The sequence below is a fragment of the Vidua macroura genome, chromosome 28, assembly GCF_024509145.1.
Source record: "Vidua macroura isolate BioBank_ID:100142 chromosome 28, ASM2450914v1, whole genome shotgun sequence".
In the NCBI taxonomy this organism is placed as follows: Eukaryota; Metazoa; Chordata; class Aves; order Passeriformes; family Viduidae; genus Vidua; species Vidua macroura.
The window spans coordinates 5133145-5147679 of NC_071598.1; the positions used below are offsets into that span (position 1 = coordinate 5133145).

General features: G+C 49.3%; 1 protein-coding gene across 1 annotated transcript in view; it reads right to left on the reverse strand.

Annotated features, from left to right (window-relative positions):
- Positions 1-580: 580 nt before the first annotated feature.
- The window catches only part of LOC128820021 (PH and SEC7 domain-containing protein 1-like), a 20220-nt gene continuing 6265 nt past the window's right edge, over positions 581-14535 (reverse strand). The window contains exons 2-7 of the mRNA XM_054000488.1: positions 11943-12007; positions 9169-9374; positions 6808-6951; positions 3927-4064; positions 1552-1997; positions 581-1138 (exon numbers count right to left, since the gene is read on the reverse strand). Coding sequence (XP_053856463.1) covers positions 1581-1997; positions 3927-4064; positions 6808-6951; positions 9169-9374; positions 11943-12007 — 970 coding nt within the window. The 3' untranslated portion in view covers positions 581-1138; positions 1552-1580. The remainder of the gene's footprint in view (positions 1139-1551; positions 1998-3926; positions 4065-6807; positions 6952-9168; positions 9375-11942; positions 12008-14535) is intronic.

The window sequence follows — 14535 nt, forward strand, 5'->3', positions numbered from 1 at the left end:
CCCAAATTTGGGGTCAGAATTCCCAGATTTGGGCGTTGGAATTTTTGAGATTGGGGGTCGGAATTTTTGGGATTTGGGGTTGGAATTTTTGGGATTGGGGTCGGAATTCCCAGATTTGGGGTCCTAAATCCGGATTGGGGTTGGAATTTTTGGGATTTGGCGTCGGAAAAAAAAGGGATTTTGTGGCGTTTTTTGGGGATTTGGGGCTCGACACCCTCGGGGTTTCTCTCTTCCCAAAATTCCTCCCTCCCCCATCCAAAAATTGCCAAAATTCTCCAAAATCCCGGAATTCGGAACCTTTATTGCACAACCACAGCGGGGGAATCCCAAAATTCCCCCCAAAATTCTGCCCAAAATTCTCTTGGGATTGGGATTTTTTGGGGATTGGGATTTTTTGGGCATTGGGATTTTTTTTTGGCATTTGGGGATTTTTTGGGATTGGGATTGTTGGGATTTGGGGATTTTTTGGGAATAGGATTTTTGGGATTTTTTGGGGATGGGATTTTTGGGATTTGGGGATTTTTTTTTTGGGAATAGGATTTTTGGGATATTTTGGGGATGGAATTTTTGGGATTGGGATTTTTGGAAATTTTGGATTTTTGGGGATGGGATTTTTGGGATTTTTGGGAATGGGATTTTTGGGATTTTTTCGGGGATTTTTGGGGAATTTATGGATTTTTGGGGCGATTTTTAGGGAATTTTTGGAGTTCTGGGAATTTGGGGACTTCTGGGGGATTTTTTTGGATGTTTGGGATTTCCCTGAGTTGTTCCCAATCCCGGGGGGGCTCAGAGCGGAACCCCCCCAAAAAAAAACCTCGTACCGTGAGGGGGGGAGGGGACACTGGGGACATCGAGGGGACACTGGGGTGGGGACACTGGGGTGGGACATTGGGGACAGCTTTGGGGACATTGGGGGGGACATTGGGATTGTCCCTTGTCACTGGGGGTGGCACTTTGGGGTGTCCCTTGTGGCACAGAGGGGACATTGGGACTGTCCCTTGTCACTGGGGTGGCACTTTGGGGTGTCCCTTGTGGCACAGAGGGGACATTGGGACTGTCCCTTGTCACTGGGGGTGGCACTTTGGGGTGTCCCTGTGGCAGGGTCCCCACGGGGGTGGCACAGGCGGTCCTGGTGGCACTTGGGGACAGTCACAGCCTGTCCCGGTGACGTTTGGGGACAGTCACAGGCGGTCCCGGTGACGTTTGGGGACAGTGACACGCGTGGCCCGGCGCTCCGAGATGTGACATTGGTGACACTGGGGACATTGGGGACACTGGGGACATTGGGGACACTGGGGACATTGGGGACATTGGGGACATTGGGGACACTGGGGACAGTCACAGGCGGTCCCGGTGACGTTTGGGGACAGTGACACGCGTGGCCCGGCGCTCCGAGATGTGGCACTGGGGACATTGGGGACACTGGGGACACTGGGGACATTGGGGACAGTCACAGCCTGTCCCGGTGACGTTTGGGGACAGTGACACGCGTGGCCCGGCGCTCCGAGATGTGACATTGGGGACATTGGGGACACTGGGGACACTGGGGACATTGGGGACACTGGGGACATTGGGGACAGTCACAGGCGGTCCCGGTGACGTTTGGGGACAATGACGCGCGTGGCCCGGCGCTCCGAGATGTGACATTGGGGACATTGGGGACACTGGGGACATTGGGGACAGTCACAGGCGGTCCCGGTGACGTTTGGGGACAATGACGCGCGTGGCCCGGCGCTCCGAGATGTGGCGCCGCACGCGGCCCGGCGGCGGCTCCGGTGCCAGCGAGGGGCTGGAGTGGCACTTGGTGAGCGGCGCGGGGACAGGGGCACGCTCCGGGCTGTCCCCACGGGGCACAGGGGGACACTCCGGGATGTCCCCGAGCTCCCCGCTGTCCCCCAGGCCGGGAGGTCACCGACGTCACCGACGTCACCGGCGTCACCGGTGTCACCGCGCAGCCACGTCGACAGCGCCCGCACGTAGGTGAGGCAGCGGCGGCGCTGCGGGGACAGCGGCGACGTCACCGCGGGTGGCACCGGGGGTGGCACCCAGGTGGCACCTCCCAGTGGCATCGTGTCACCCCCCCGGGTCACCTCAATGGCACCCGTGGTGGCACCGAGGTGGCACCTCAATGGCACCTCCCGGTGTCACCGTGTCACCCCCTGGGTCATCTCAGTGTCACCTCAGTGTCACCTCAATGGCACCTCCCAGTGTCACCCGTGTCACCCCCCCAGGTCACCTCAATGGCACCTCCTGGTGTCACCCTGTCACCCCCCCAGGTCACCTCAGTGTCACCTCAATGGCACCGTGGTGGCACCTCAATGGCACCTCCCGGTGTCACCGTGTCACCCCCCGGGTCACCTCAATGTCCCCGTGGTGGCACCGAGGTGGCACCTCAATGGCACCTCCCGGTGTCACCGTGTCATTCCCCCAGGTCACCTCAGTGTCACCTGAATGGCACTGTGGTGAGACCAAGGTGGCATCATGTCACCCCCAGGTCACCTCAATGTCCCCGTGGTGGCACCGAGGTGGCACCTCAATGGCACCTCCCGGTGTCACCCCCGCTGGGTCACTTCAGTGTCACCTCAATGGCACTGTGGTGTCACCGTGTCACCCCCCTGTCACCTCAGTGTCACTTCAATTCACACCTTGGTGTCACCTCCCAGTGTCACCCTGTCACACCTGAGTCACCTCAATGTCCCCGTGGTGGCACCATGGTGGCACCTCAGTGACATCTCCCAGTGTCACCATGTCACCCCCCCCAGGTCACCTCAGTGTCACCTCAATGGCACCAGGGTGGCACCTCAATGGCACCTCCCGGTGTCACCGTGTCACCCCCCGGGTCACCTCAATGGCACTGTGGTGAGACCAAGGTGGCATCGTGTCACCCCCAGGTCACCTCAATGTCCCCGTGGTGGCACCGAGGTGGCACCTCAATGACACCTCCCGGTGTCACCCGTGTCACCCCCCCCACCCAGGTCACCTCACTGTCACCTCAGTGGCACCGCGGTGGCACCGTGGTGGCACCTCAATGGCACCTCCCTGTGTCACTGTGTCACCCCCTGGGTCACCTCAATGTCACCTCAATGGCACCGTGGTGAACCTCAGTGTCACCGGGGTCACCCTCCCCGCCCTGGTCATTGTGTCACTTCCTGGTGTCGCAGTGTCCCCATTGTCCCCAGTGTCCCCACTGGCCCCATGGTGTCCCCAATGTCCCCAACCCCCCAGTGTGGCCTCAGCATCCCCAATGTCCCCATTGGCCCCAATGTCCCCATTGGCCCCAATGTCCTCAACCCCCCCAATGTCCCCGTTGTCCCTTCGCTGTCCCCGTTGTCACCTCCTCTGCAAGGAGCTCTCTGTGTCCCCAATGTCCCCATTGTCCCCAACCCCCCAATGTCCCCAACCCCCCCAATGTCCCCATTGTCCTCAATGTTCCCATCCCCCCCCATGTCCCCGCTGTCCCCCTCGCTGTCCCCTCGCTGTCCCCGTTGTCATCTCCTCCGTGAGGAGCTCTCCGTGTCCCCAGTGTCCCCAATGTCCCCAATGTCCCCATTGGCCCCAATGTCCTCAACCCCCCCAATGTCCTCGCTGTCCCTTTGCTGTCCCCGTTGTCACCTCCTCTGCAAGGAGCTGTGTCCCCAATGTCCCCATTGTCCTCAATGTCCCCAATGTCCCCATTGTCCCCAACCCCCCAATGTCCCCATTGTCCTCAATGTCCCCAATGTCCCCATTGTCCCCAACCCCCCAATGTCCCCATTGTCCTCAATGTCCCCATGCTCCCCCGCTGTCCCTGCTGTCCCCTCGCTGTCACCTCTCTGTCCCCCCTCTGTCCCCACTGTCCCCGCTGTCCCCTCTCTGTCCCCCGCTGTCCCCGTTGTCCCCTCTCTGTCCCCCGTTGTCCCCGTTGTCCCCGGTGTCCCCGGTGTCACCTCCTCGGCGAGGAACTCCCCGTGCTCGCGCTGCTCCTGCTGCTCGCGGGCGCGTCCCTCGGGCCGGAGCCGCTGGTGCTCCAGGAGCTGGCACGTCACTGTCCCCAGCCAGCGGCGCAGCTGGCACAGCTGCTGCTCCTGGGGACATTGGGGACATTGGGGACATCATTGTCACTGTCCCCAGCCAGCGGCACAGCTGGCACAGCTGCTGCTCCTGGGGACATTGGGGACATCATTGTCACTGTCCCCAGCCAGCGGCACAGCTGGCACAGCTGCTGCTCCTGGGGACATTGGGGACATTGGGGACATCATTGTCACTGTCCCCAGCCAGCGGCGCAGCTGGCACAGCTGCTGCTCCTGGGGACATTGGGGACATTGGGGACATTGGGGACATTGGGGACATCATTGTCACTGTCCCCAGCCAGCGGTGCAGCTGGCACAGCTGCTGCTCCTGGGGACATTGGGGACATTGGGGACATCACAGGGGACATTGGGGTGGCACCAGGACATCATTGGGGACATTGGGGACAATGGGTTGGCACAGGGACACTGGGGACATGGGGATGGCACCGGGGCATTGGGGACATTGGGGACATTGGGAACATGGGGATGGCACCGGGGCATTGGGGACATTGGGGACATTGGGGTGGCACCAGGACATCACTGGGGACACTGGGGACGATGGGGACATTGGGGACATTGGGGACATTGGGGTGGCACCGGGGCATTGGGGACATTGGGGACATTGGGGACATGGGGATGGCACCAGGACATTTGGGACATTGGGGGCATTGTTGGGGACATTGGGGGTGGCACCGGGACATCACTGGGGACATTGGGGACATTTGGGACATTGGGGACATTGGGGTGACTGGGGTGGCACAGGGGCATTGGGGACATTGGGGTGGCACAGCCCAAGTTTGGGGCTTTGGGGGTTTTGGGGATTTTTTGGGTTTTTTTGGATTTTTTGGGGAGGTTTTTGGGGGTTTTTGGGACGTTTCAATGGGGATTTTTGGGGGTTTTGGGATTTTTTGGGAGGTTTTTGGGCTTTTTGCAGTTTTTGGGAAATTTCAATGGGATTTTTTGGGTTTTGGGAGGTTTTTGGGGAGGTTTTTGGGATTTTTGCGGGTTTTGGGACATTTCAATGGGATTTTTTTGGTTTTTGGGATTTTTTGGGGTTTTTTGGGGTTTTTTTTTGGGGTCTCACTGGGGGGCAGCGGCTCGGCGCCAAGGGCAGGGTGGGGTTGGGGATTTGGGCTGGTTTTATGGGATTTTTGGGCTGGTTTTATGGATTTTTTGGGATTTTGGGATATTTCAGTGGGGATTTTTTGGGATTTTTGGGTTTTGGGATTTTTTGGGGGTTTTTTGGGGGTTTTTTTGGGTATTTTTGGGTTTTTGTGTCTCACCGGGGGCAGCGGCTGGGCGCCGAGGGCAGGATGGGATTGGGGGATTTGGGTGGTTTTTATGGGATTTTTGGGTTGGTTTTATGGGATTTTGGGACATTCCAATGGGGATTTTTCGGGATTTTTGGATTTTTGGGATTATGGGATTTTTGGGGGATTTTTTTGGGATTTTTTTGAGTTTTTTTTTGTGGGGTCTCACCGGGGGGCAGTGGCTCGGCACTGAGTGCAGGGTGGGATTGGGGATTTTGGGCTGGTTTTATGGGATTTTTTGGGATTTTGAGACATTTCAATGGGGATTTTTGGGTTTTTTTGGGTTTTTGGGATTTTTTGGGGATATTTTTGGGATTTTTCTGGGTTTTTTGTGGGGTCTCACGGGGGGGCAGCGGCTGGGCGCCGAGGGCAGGATGGGATTGGGGGATTTGGACGGTTTTTATGGATTTTTTGGGATTTTGGGATATTTCAATGGGGATTTTTTGGGATTTTATGGGATTTTTTTGGGATTTTTGGGGTTTCTTTGGGGTTTTTGTGGGAGTTTTTGGGTTTTTTTCGGGGTTTTTTTGTGGGCTCTCACCGGGGGGCAGCGGCTGGGCGCCGAGGGCAGGGTGGGATTGGGGGATTTGGACGGTTTTTATGGGATTTTTTGGGATTTTGGGATATTTCAATGGGGATTTTTTGGGATTTTATGGGATTTTTTTGGGATTTTGGGGGTTTCTTTGGGGTTTTTGTGGGAGTTTTGGGATTTTTTGGGGGTTTTTTTTTGGGCTCTCACCGGGGGGCAGCGGCTGGGCGCCGAGGGCAGGGTGGGATTGGGGGATTTGGGGTTCCTATGGGGTTTTCAGTCTGGTTTTATGGGATTTATTGGGATTTTGGGATATTTCAATGGGGATTTTTGGGTTTTTTTGGGTTTATGGGATTTTTTTGGGGTTTTTGGGTTTTTTTGTGGGCTCTCACCGGGGGGCAGCGGCTGGGCGCCGAGGGCAGGGTGGGATTGGGGGATTTGGGTGGTTTTATGGGATTTTGGGACATTCCAATGGGGATTTTTCGGGATTTTTGGATTTTTGGGATTATGGGATTTTTTGGGGATTTTTTTGGGGGTTTTTTTGTGGGGTCTCACCAGGGGGCAGCGGCTCGGCACCGAGGGCAGGGAGGGATTGGGGGATTTGGGTGGTTTTTGTGGATTTTTGGGGATTTTGTGATATTTCAATGGGGATTTTTTGGGATTTCTGGGATTTTTTGGGATTTTTTGGGATTATGGGTTTTTGGGAGGATTTTTTGGGGGTTTTTTTGGGGTTTTTTTTGGGCTCTCACCGGGGGGCAGCGGCTGGGCGCCGAGGGCAGGGTGGGATTGGGGGATTTGGGGTTCCTATGGGGTTTTCAGTCTGGTTTTTTGGGATTTTGGGATATTTCAATGGGGATTTTTTGGGATTTCTGGGATTTTGGGTTTATGGATTTTTTTGGGGTTTTTTGTGGGCTCTCACCGGGGGGCAGCGGCTGGGCGCCGAGGGCAGCGTTGGGCGCACGAAGCGGCGCCGGAGCCGACGGCCGCGGGCAGCGGCGGCGCCGACGACAGCGCCGCGGCCACGTTGATCCCGAACACCCACTGGGAGAGCTCGGCCGCGCTCCTGCGTGACGTCACCGTGACGTCACAGCGACGTCATCGCGGCGTCGCACCCGCCCCGTGTGGTAAAACCACAAACAGCGCGGGAAAAAAACCCCGAATAGCCCAAATGTTGCAAAGAAACCCCAAACCCCAAACCCCAAACCCAAATCCCAAACCCCAAATCCCAAACCCCAAACCCCAAACCCCAAATCCCAAATCCAAATCCCAAACCCCAAATCCCAAACCCCAAATCCCAAACCCCAAATCCCAAATCCCAAACCCCAAACCCCAAATCCCAAATCCCAAACCCAAAATCCCAAACACCAAACCCCAAACCCCAAATTCCAAATCCCAAATCCCAAACCCCAAACCCCAAACCCCAAATCCCAAATCCCAATTCCAAACCCCAAATCCAAATCCAAATCCCAAAACCCCAAACCCCAAATCCCAAACCCCAAACCCCAAACCCCAAATCCCAAACCCCAAATCCCAAATCCCAAACCCCAAATCCCAAACCCCAAATCCCAAACCCCAAACCCCAAATCCCAATTCCAAACCCCAAACCCCAAACCCCAAACCCCAAATCCCAAACCCCAAATCCCAAATCCCAAACCCCAAACCCCAAATCCCAAAACCCAAACCAGAAATCCCAAATCCCAAATCCCAAATCCCAAATTTTTTTCCCGGATTTGGGATTTTTTTGTCCGTGTTTTTGGGTATTTTTTGGGTTTTTTGGGGGTTTTTTTTTGCAGTATTTTTATGAATTTTTTTCCGGATTTGGATTTTTTGGCTGTGTTTTTTTGGGAATTTTTTGGGATTTTTATGAATTTTTTTCCCCAGGATTGGGGTTTTTTTGGGGTTTTTTTTCAGTATTTTTATGAATTTTTTTTCCCGGACTGGGGATTTTTTGTCCGTGTTTTTGGGTATTTTTTGGGTTTTTTGGGGGTTTTTTTTGCAGTATTTTTATGATTTTTTTTCCCGGATTTGGGATTTTTTGGCCGTGTTTTTGGGTATTTTTTTGGGGTTTTTATGGGTTTTTTTTGGGATTTTTACGAATTTTTTTCCCGGATTTGGGATTTTTTGTCGGTGTTTTGGGTATTTTTTGGGTTTTTGGGGTTTTTTTTTTTGCAGTATTTTTATGAATTTTTTTCCCGGACTGGGGATTTTTTGGCTGTGTTTTTGGGATTTTTTGTCGGTGTTTTCGGCTTTTTTGTCCGTGTTTCGGGATTTTTTGTCGGTGTTTTTGGGCTTTTTTGTCGGTGTTTTTGGGATTTTTTGTCGGTGTTTTTGGGTATTTTTGGATTTTTTGGGTTCTTTTTTTTGCAGTATTTTTATGGCTATTTTTCCCGGATTGGGGATTTTTTGGCTGTATTTTGGGGTTTTTTTGCAGTATTTTTATGAATTTTTTTCCCGGATTTGGGATTTTTTGTCCGTGTTTTTGGGTATTTTTTGGGGTTTTTATGGGGTTTTTTTTGCAGTATCTTTATGAATTTTTTTCCGGACTGGGGATTTTTTGTCGGTGTTTTTGGGATTTTTTGTCCGTATTTTTTGGGTTTTTTGGGGGTTTTTTTTGCAGTATTTTTATGGCTATTTTTTCCCGGACTGGGCTTTTTTGTCGGTGTTTCGGGTATTTTTGTCGGTGTTTTTGGGATTTTTCTCGGTGTTTTTGGGCTTTTTTGTCGGTGTTTTCGGGATTTTTTGTCGGTGTTTTTGGGATTTTTTGTCGGTGTTTTCGGGCTTTTTTGTCGGTGTTTTCGGGATTTTTTGTCGGTGTTTTTGGGATTTTTTGTCGGTGTTTTTGGGATTTTTTGTCGGTGTTTTTGGGTATTTTTGGATTTTTTGGGTTCTTTTTTTTGCAGTATTTTTATGGCTATTTTTCCCGGACTGGGGCTTTTTTGGCTGTATTTTTGGGGTTTTTTTTGCAGTATTTTTATGAATTTTTTTCCGGATTTGGGGATTTTTTGTCCGTGTTTTTGGGTATTTTTTGGGGTTTTTATGGGGTTTTTTTTTGCAGTATTTTTATGGCTATTTTTCCCGGACTGGGGATTTTTTGTCGGTGTTTTTGGGATTTTTTGTCGGTATTTTCGGGCTTTTTTGTCGGTGTTTTCGGGTATTTTTTGTCGGTGTTTTCGGGATTTTTCGGCCGTGTTTTCGGGATTTTTTCTCGGTGTTTTCGGGGTTTTTTGTCGGTGTTTTTGGGCTTTTTTCGGGGTGTTCTCGGGGCGCTCGGGCTGCTCACGGGGCCTGGCAGAGGAAGAGGCGGCGGTCGGCGCAGCGCAGCAGGAACACGTGCGGCCTCTTGCCGTACTGCGGCTGCGGCTGCGCCAGCGCGTGCGGGAGCCCCAAAACCTCCGCGGGGCCCTCGGGGGGGTCGCGCCGCAGGAGCAGCGACGACCCCCGGAGCTCGGCCCCGAAACGCTTCCAGCCCCCGCCGGCCCCAGGGAGCTGCGGGAGAACGGGAAATCCGGTCAAAATCCCGGAAAAAACATAAATCCCAAAAAAAATCCCATTAAATTCCTAAAAAGTCCCATTAAAATCCAGCCCCGCCGGCCCCAGGGAGCTGCGGGGAGAACGGGAAATCCGGTCAAAATCCCGGAAAAAAACATAAATCCTAAAAAAAATCCCGAAAAAAAACCATAAATCCCAAAAAAAATCCCGAAAAAAACCATAAATCCCAAAAAAATCCCGAAAAAATCCCATAAATCCAGCCCAAATCCGCCCCAAATCTCGTGAAATTCCTAAAAATTCCCATTAAAATCCAGCCCCGCCGGCCCCAGGGAGCTGCGGGAAAAAACGGGAAATCCGGTCAAAATCCCGAAAAAAAACGTAAATCCTAAAAAAAATCCCGAAAAAAAACATAAATCCTAAAAAAATCCCATTAAATTCCTAAAAAATCCCATGAAATTCCTAAAAAAATCCATTAAAATCCCCCAAAAATTCCTAAAAAATCCCATTAAAATCCAGCCCCGCCGGCCCCAGGGAGCTGCGGGAAAAACGGGAAATGCGGTCAAAATCCCGAAAAAAAACCATAAATCCTAAAAAAAATCCCATTAAATTCCTAAAAATCCCATTAAATTCCTAAAAAATCCCATTAAAATCCCCCAAAAATTCCTAAAAAATCCCATAAATCCCCAAAAAATTCCTAAAAAATCCCATTAAATTCCTAAAAAATCCCATTAAATTCCTAAAAAATCCCATTAAAATCCAGCCCCGCCGGCCCCAGGGAGCTGCGGGGAGAACGGGAAATCCGGTCAAAATCCCGGAAAAAAACATAAATCCTCAAAAAATCCCAAAAAATCCCAAAAAAAAATCCTAAAAAAATTCCATACATCCCAAAAAAATCCTAAAAAATCCCATAAATCTGCCCCAAATTTCTCTAAAAATCCCCCAAAATCCCCTAAAATCCCCCCAAATCCCTAAAAATCTCCCCAAATCCCCTAAAATCCCCTAAATTGCCCCCAAATCCCCAAAATCCCCAAAAATTCCCCCAAAATCCCATAAAATCCCATAAAAAATCCCCTAAAATCCCCCATAAATCCATAAAAAACCCATAAAATCCCATTAAATCCCCCAAAATCCCATAAAATCCCATAAAAATCCCATAAATCCCATAAAACCCCCATAAATCCCATAAAAATCCCATAAAATCCCATAAAAATCCCATAAAATCCCATAAAAATCCCATAAAATCCCATAAAATCCCGTAAACATCCCCTAAAAATCCCATAAAAATCCCCTAAAATCCCCCAAAATCCCATTAAAATCCCCTAAAAATCCAAAAAAATCCCCTAAAAATCCCCTAAAATCCCCCAAAATCCCCTAAAAATCCCCCAAAATCCATTAAAATCCCCTAAAAATCCCAAAAAATCCCCCAACAATCCCATAAAATCCCATAAAAATCCCATAAAAATCCCATTAAAATCCCCTAAAATCCCATAAACCCCATAAGCTCCGGACCCTTTTGCCGTCGCTCCCTGCCAGGACCTTCCTGGCCCGGAGCCCAAAACCCCCAAAAATCCCCTAAAAATCCCCATAAAAATCCCATAAAATCCCATAAAAAATCCCATAAAAATCCCCTAGAAATCCCCTAAAATCCCATAAAAATCCCATAAAATCCCCTAAAAATCCCCTAAAAACCCCATTAAATCCCCCATAAATCCCATAAAAACCCCATAAAAACCCCATAAAAATCCATAAAAATCCCATAAAATCCCATAAAAATCCCATAAAAATCCCTAAAAATCCCATAAATCCATTAAAACCCCATAATCCCATAAAAATCCCATTAAAACCCCATAAACCCCCATCGCTCCGGACCCTTTTTGTCGTCGCTCCCTGCCAGGACCTTCCTGGCCCGGAGCCCAAAATCCCCCAAAAATCCCCCAAAAAATCCCATAAAAATCCCCCCAAAATCTCATCAAAATCCCTAAAAATCCCCTAAAAATCCCCAAAAATCCCCTAAAAATCCCCTAAAAATCCCATAAAATCCCATAAATCCCATAAAAAAATCCATAAAAATCCCATAAAATCCCCCAAAAATCCCATAAAAATCCCATTATAATCCCCAAAAATCCCCTAAAATCCATAAAAATCCATTATAATCCCTAAAAATCCCCTAAAAATCCCCAAAAATCCCCTAAAAATCCCATAAAATCCCATAAAAATCCCATAAAAATCCCATAAAAATCCCATAAAAATCCCCCAAAATCCCCTAAAAATCCCCCAAAATATCATCAAAATCCCATAAAACCGCATAAAAATCCCATAAAAATCCCCTAAAAATCCCCAAAAATCCCCCAAAATTCCCCAAATCCCATAAAAATCCCCTAAAATCCCCCATAAATCCCATTAAAAACCGATAAAATCCCATTAAATCCCCCAAAATCCCATAAAAATCCCATAAAAATCCCCTAAAATCCCCCAAAATCCCATAAAAAACCCCATAAAATCCCATAAATCCCATAAAAATCCCATTAAATCCCATAAAAACGCCATAAAATCCCAAATCCGGACCCTTTTTGCCGTCGCTCCCTGCCAGGACCTTCCTGGCCAGGAGCCCAAAATCCCCCAAAACTCCCCTAAAATCCCCCAAAAATCCCCCAAAAATCCCATAAAAATCCCATAAAAATCCCATAAAAATCCCCCAGAGTCCCCAAAAATCCCAAAAAATCCCATTAAATCCCCTAAAAATCCCATTAAAATCCCCTAAAAATCCCAAAAAATTCCCCAAAAATCCCATAAAAATCCATAAAAATCCCCTAAAATCCCCCAAAATGCCCTAAAAATCCCCAAAAATCCCCTAAAAATCCCCAAAAACCCCCAAATGCCCTAAAAATCCCCAAAAATCCCCTAAAAATCCCCTAAAATCCCATAAAATCCCCTAAAACCCCATAAACCCCATAAGCTCCGACCCTTTTTGCCGTCGCTCCCTGCCAGGACCTTCCTGGCCCGGAGCCCAAAATCCCCCAAAATCCCATAAAAACCCCATAAAATCCCATAAATCCCATAAAAATCCCATTAACCCCCCAAATCCCATAAAATCCCATAAAAATCCCCCCAAAATCCCCTAAAAATCCCCCAAAATCCCATTAAAATCCCCTAAAATCCCATAAAAACCCCATAAAACCCCATAAAAACCCCATAAAATCCCATAAATCCCATAAAAACCCCCTAAATCCATAAAAATCCCTAAAACCCCCATAAAATCCCATTAAAATTCCCTAAAATCCCATAAAAATTCCCGTAAAATCCCCTAAAATCCCATAAAAGTCCCCAAAATCCCGTCAAAATCCCATAAAAATCCCATAAAAATCCCATTATAATCCCCAAAAATCCCCTAAAATCCATAAAATCCCATAAAAACCCCATAAATCCCATAAAAATCCCATAAAACCCCCATAAAATCCCCTAAAACCCCATAAAACCCCATAAGCTCCGGACCTTTTTGCCGTCGCTCCCTGCCAGGACCTTCCTGGCCCGGAGCCCCAAAATCCCCCAAAAATCCCCAAAAATCCCATAAACATCCCCTAAAAATCCCATAAAATCCCCTAAAAATCCCATAAAATCCCAAAAAAATCCCATAAAAACCCCATAAAAATCCCATTATAATCCCTAAAAATCCCCTAAAAATCCCCCAAAATCCCATCAAAATCCCATAAAACCGCATAAAAATCCCATTAAAATCCCCTAAAACCCCATAAAACCCCATAAGCTCCGGACCCTTTTTGCTGTCGCTCCCTGCCAGGACCTTCCTGGCCCGGAGCCCAAAAATCCCCCCAAAAATCCCCCAAAAATCCCCATAAAAATCCCATAAAAATCCCAAAAAATCCCAAAAAATCCTACAACTACCCCATAAATATCCCCCAAAATCCCATAAAATCCCCTAAAAATCCCCTAAAAATCCCCTGAAATCGCATAAAAGTCCCTAAAAATCCCCTAAAAACCCATAAAACCCCATAAATCCCATAAAAACCCCATAAAACCCCATAAAAATCCCCTAAAACCCCATCAATCCCCTTAAAAACCACATAAAACCCCATAAAATCCCATAAAAGCCCATTATAATCCCCAAAAATCCCATTAAAATCCCCAAAAATCCCCTAAAAATCCCTAAAATCCCCTAAAAAATCCCCTAAAACCCCATCAATCCATTAAAACCCCATAAAACCCCATAAATCCCAAATCCGGACCCTTTTTGCCGTCGCTCCCTGCCAGGACCTTCCTGGCCAGGACCCCCCTGGGGCGGGGCCGGGCCCCCCCGGCAGCTCCGGCGCTTTCGGGCCCTTTGGGAATTTCGGGGAATTTTGCTCCTTTGGGGAATCGGCGGCGGCCTCGTCGTCCCTGCGGAATGGCAAAGTCGGGAATGCCCGGGAAATCCCGGGAAATCCGGAAAATCCCAAAAATCCCGGAAAATCCCGAAAAATCCCAAAAATCCACCCAAAGTCCGGGAATTCCGGGAAAATCCCGGGAAAATCCCAAAAATCCACCCCAAATCCCGGAATTCCCGGGAAATCCCGGAAAATCCCCAAAAATCCACCCCCAAAGTCCTGGAATTCCCGAGAAATCCCGGAAAATCCCGGGAAAATCCCGGGAAAATTCCGGGAAAATCCCGGAAAAATCCGGAAAATCCCAAAAATCCACCCCAAAGTCCGGGAATTCCCGGGAAATCCCAGGAAATCCCGGAAAAATCCCGGAAAATCCCAAAAATCCACCCCAAAGTCCCGGAATTCCCGGGAAATCCCAGAAAAATCCCGGAAAAATCCCGGGAAAATCCCGGAAAATCCCAGAAAATCCCAGAAAATCCACCCCAAAGCCGGGAAATTCCTGGGAAATCCCGGGAAAATCCCGAAAAAACCCCGGAAAATCCACCCCAAAGTCCGGGAATTCCCGGGAAATCCCGAAAAATCTCGGAAAATCCCGGGAAAATCCCGGAAAATCCACCCCAAAGTCCGGGAATTCCCGGGAAATCCCGGAAAAATCCCGGAAAAATCCCGGGAAAATCCAAAAATCCACCCCAAAATCCGGGAATTCCCGGGAAATCCCGGGAAAATCCCGGGAAAATCCCGGAAAAATCCCGGAAATTCCACCCCAAAGCCCGGAATTCCGG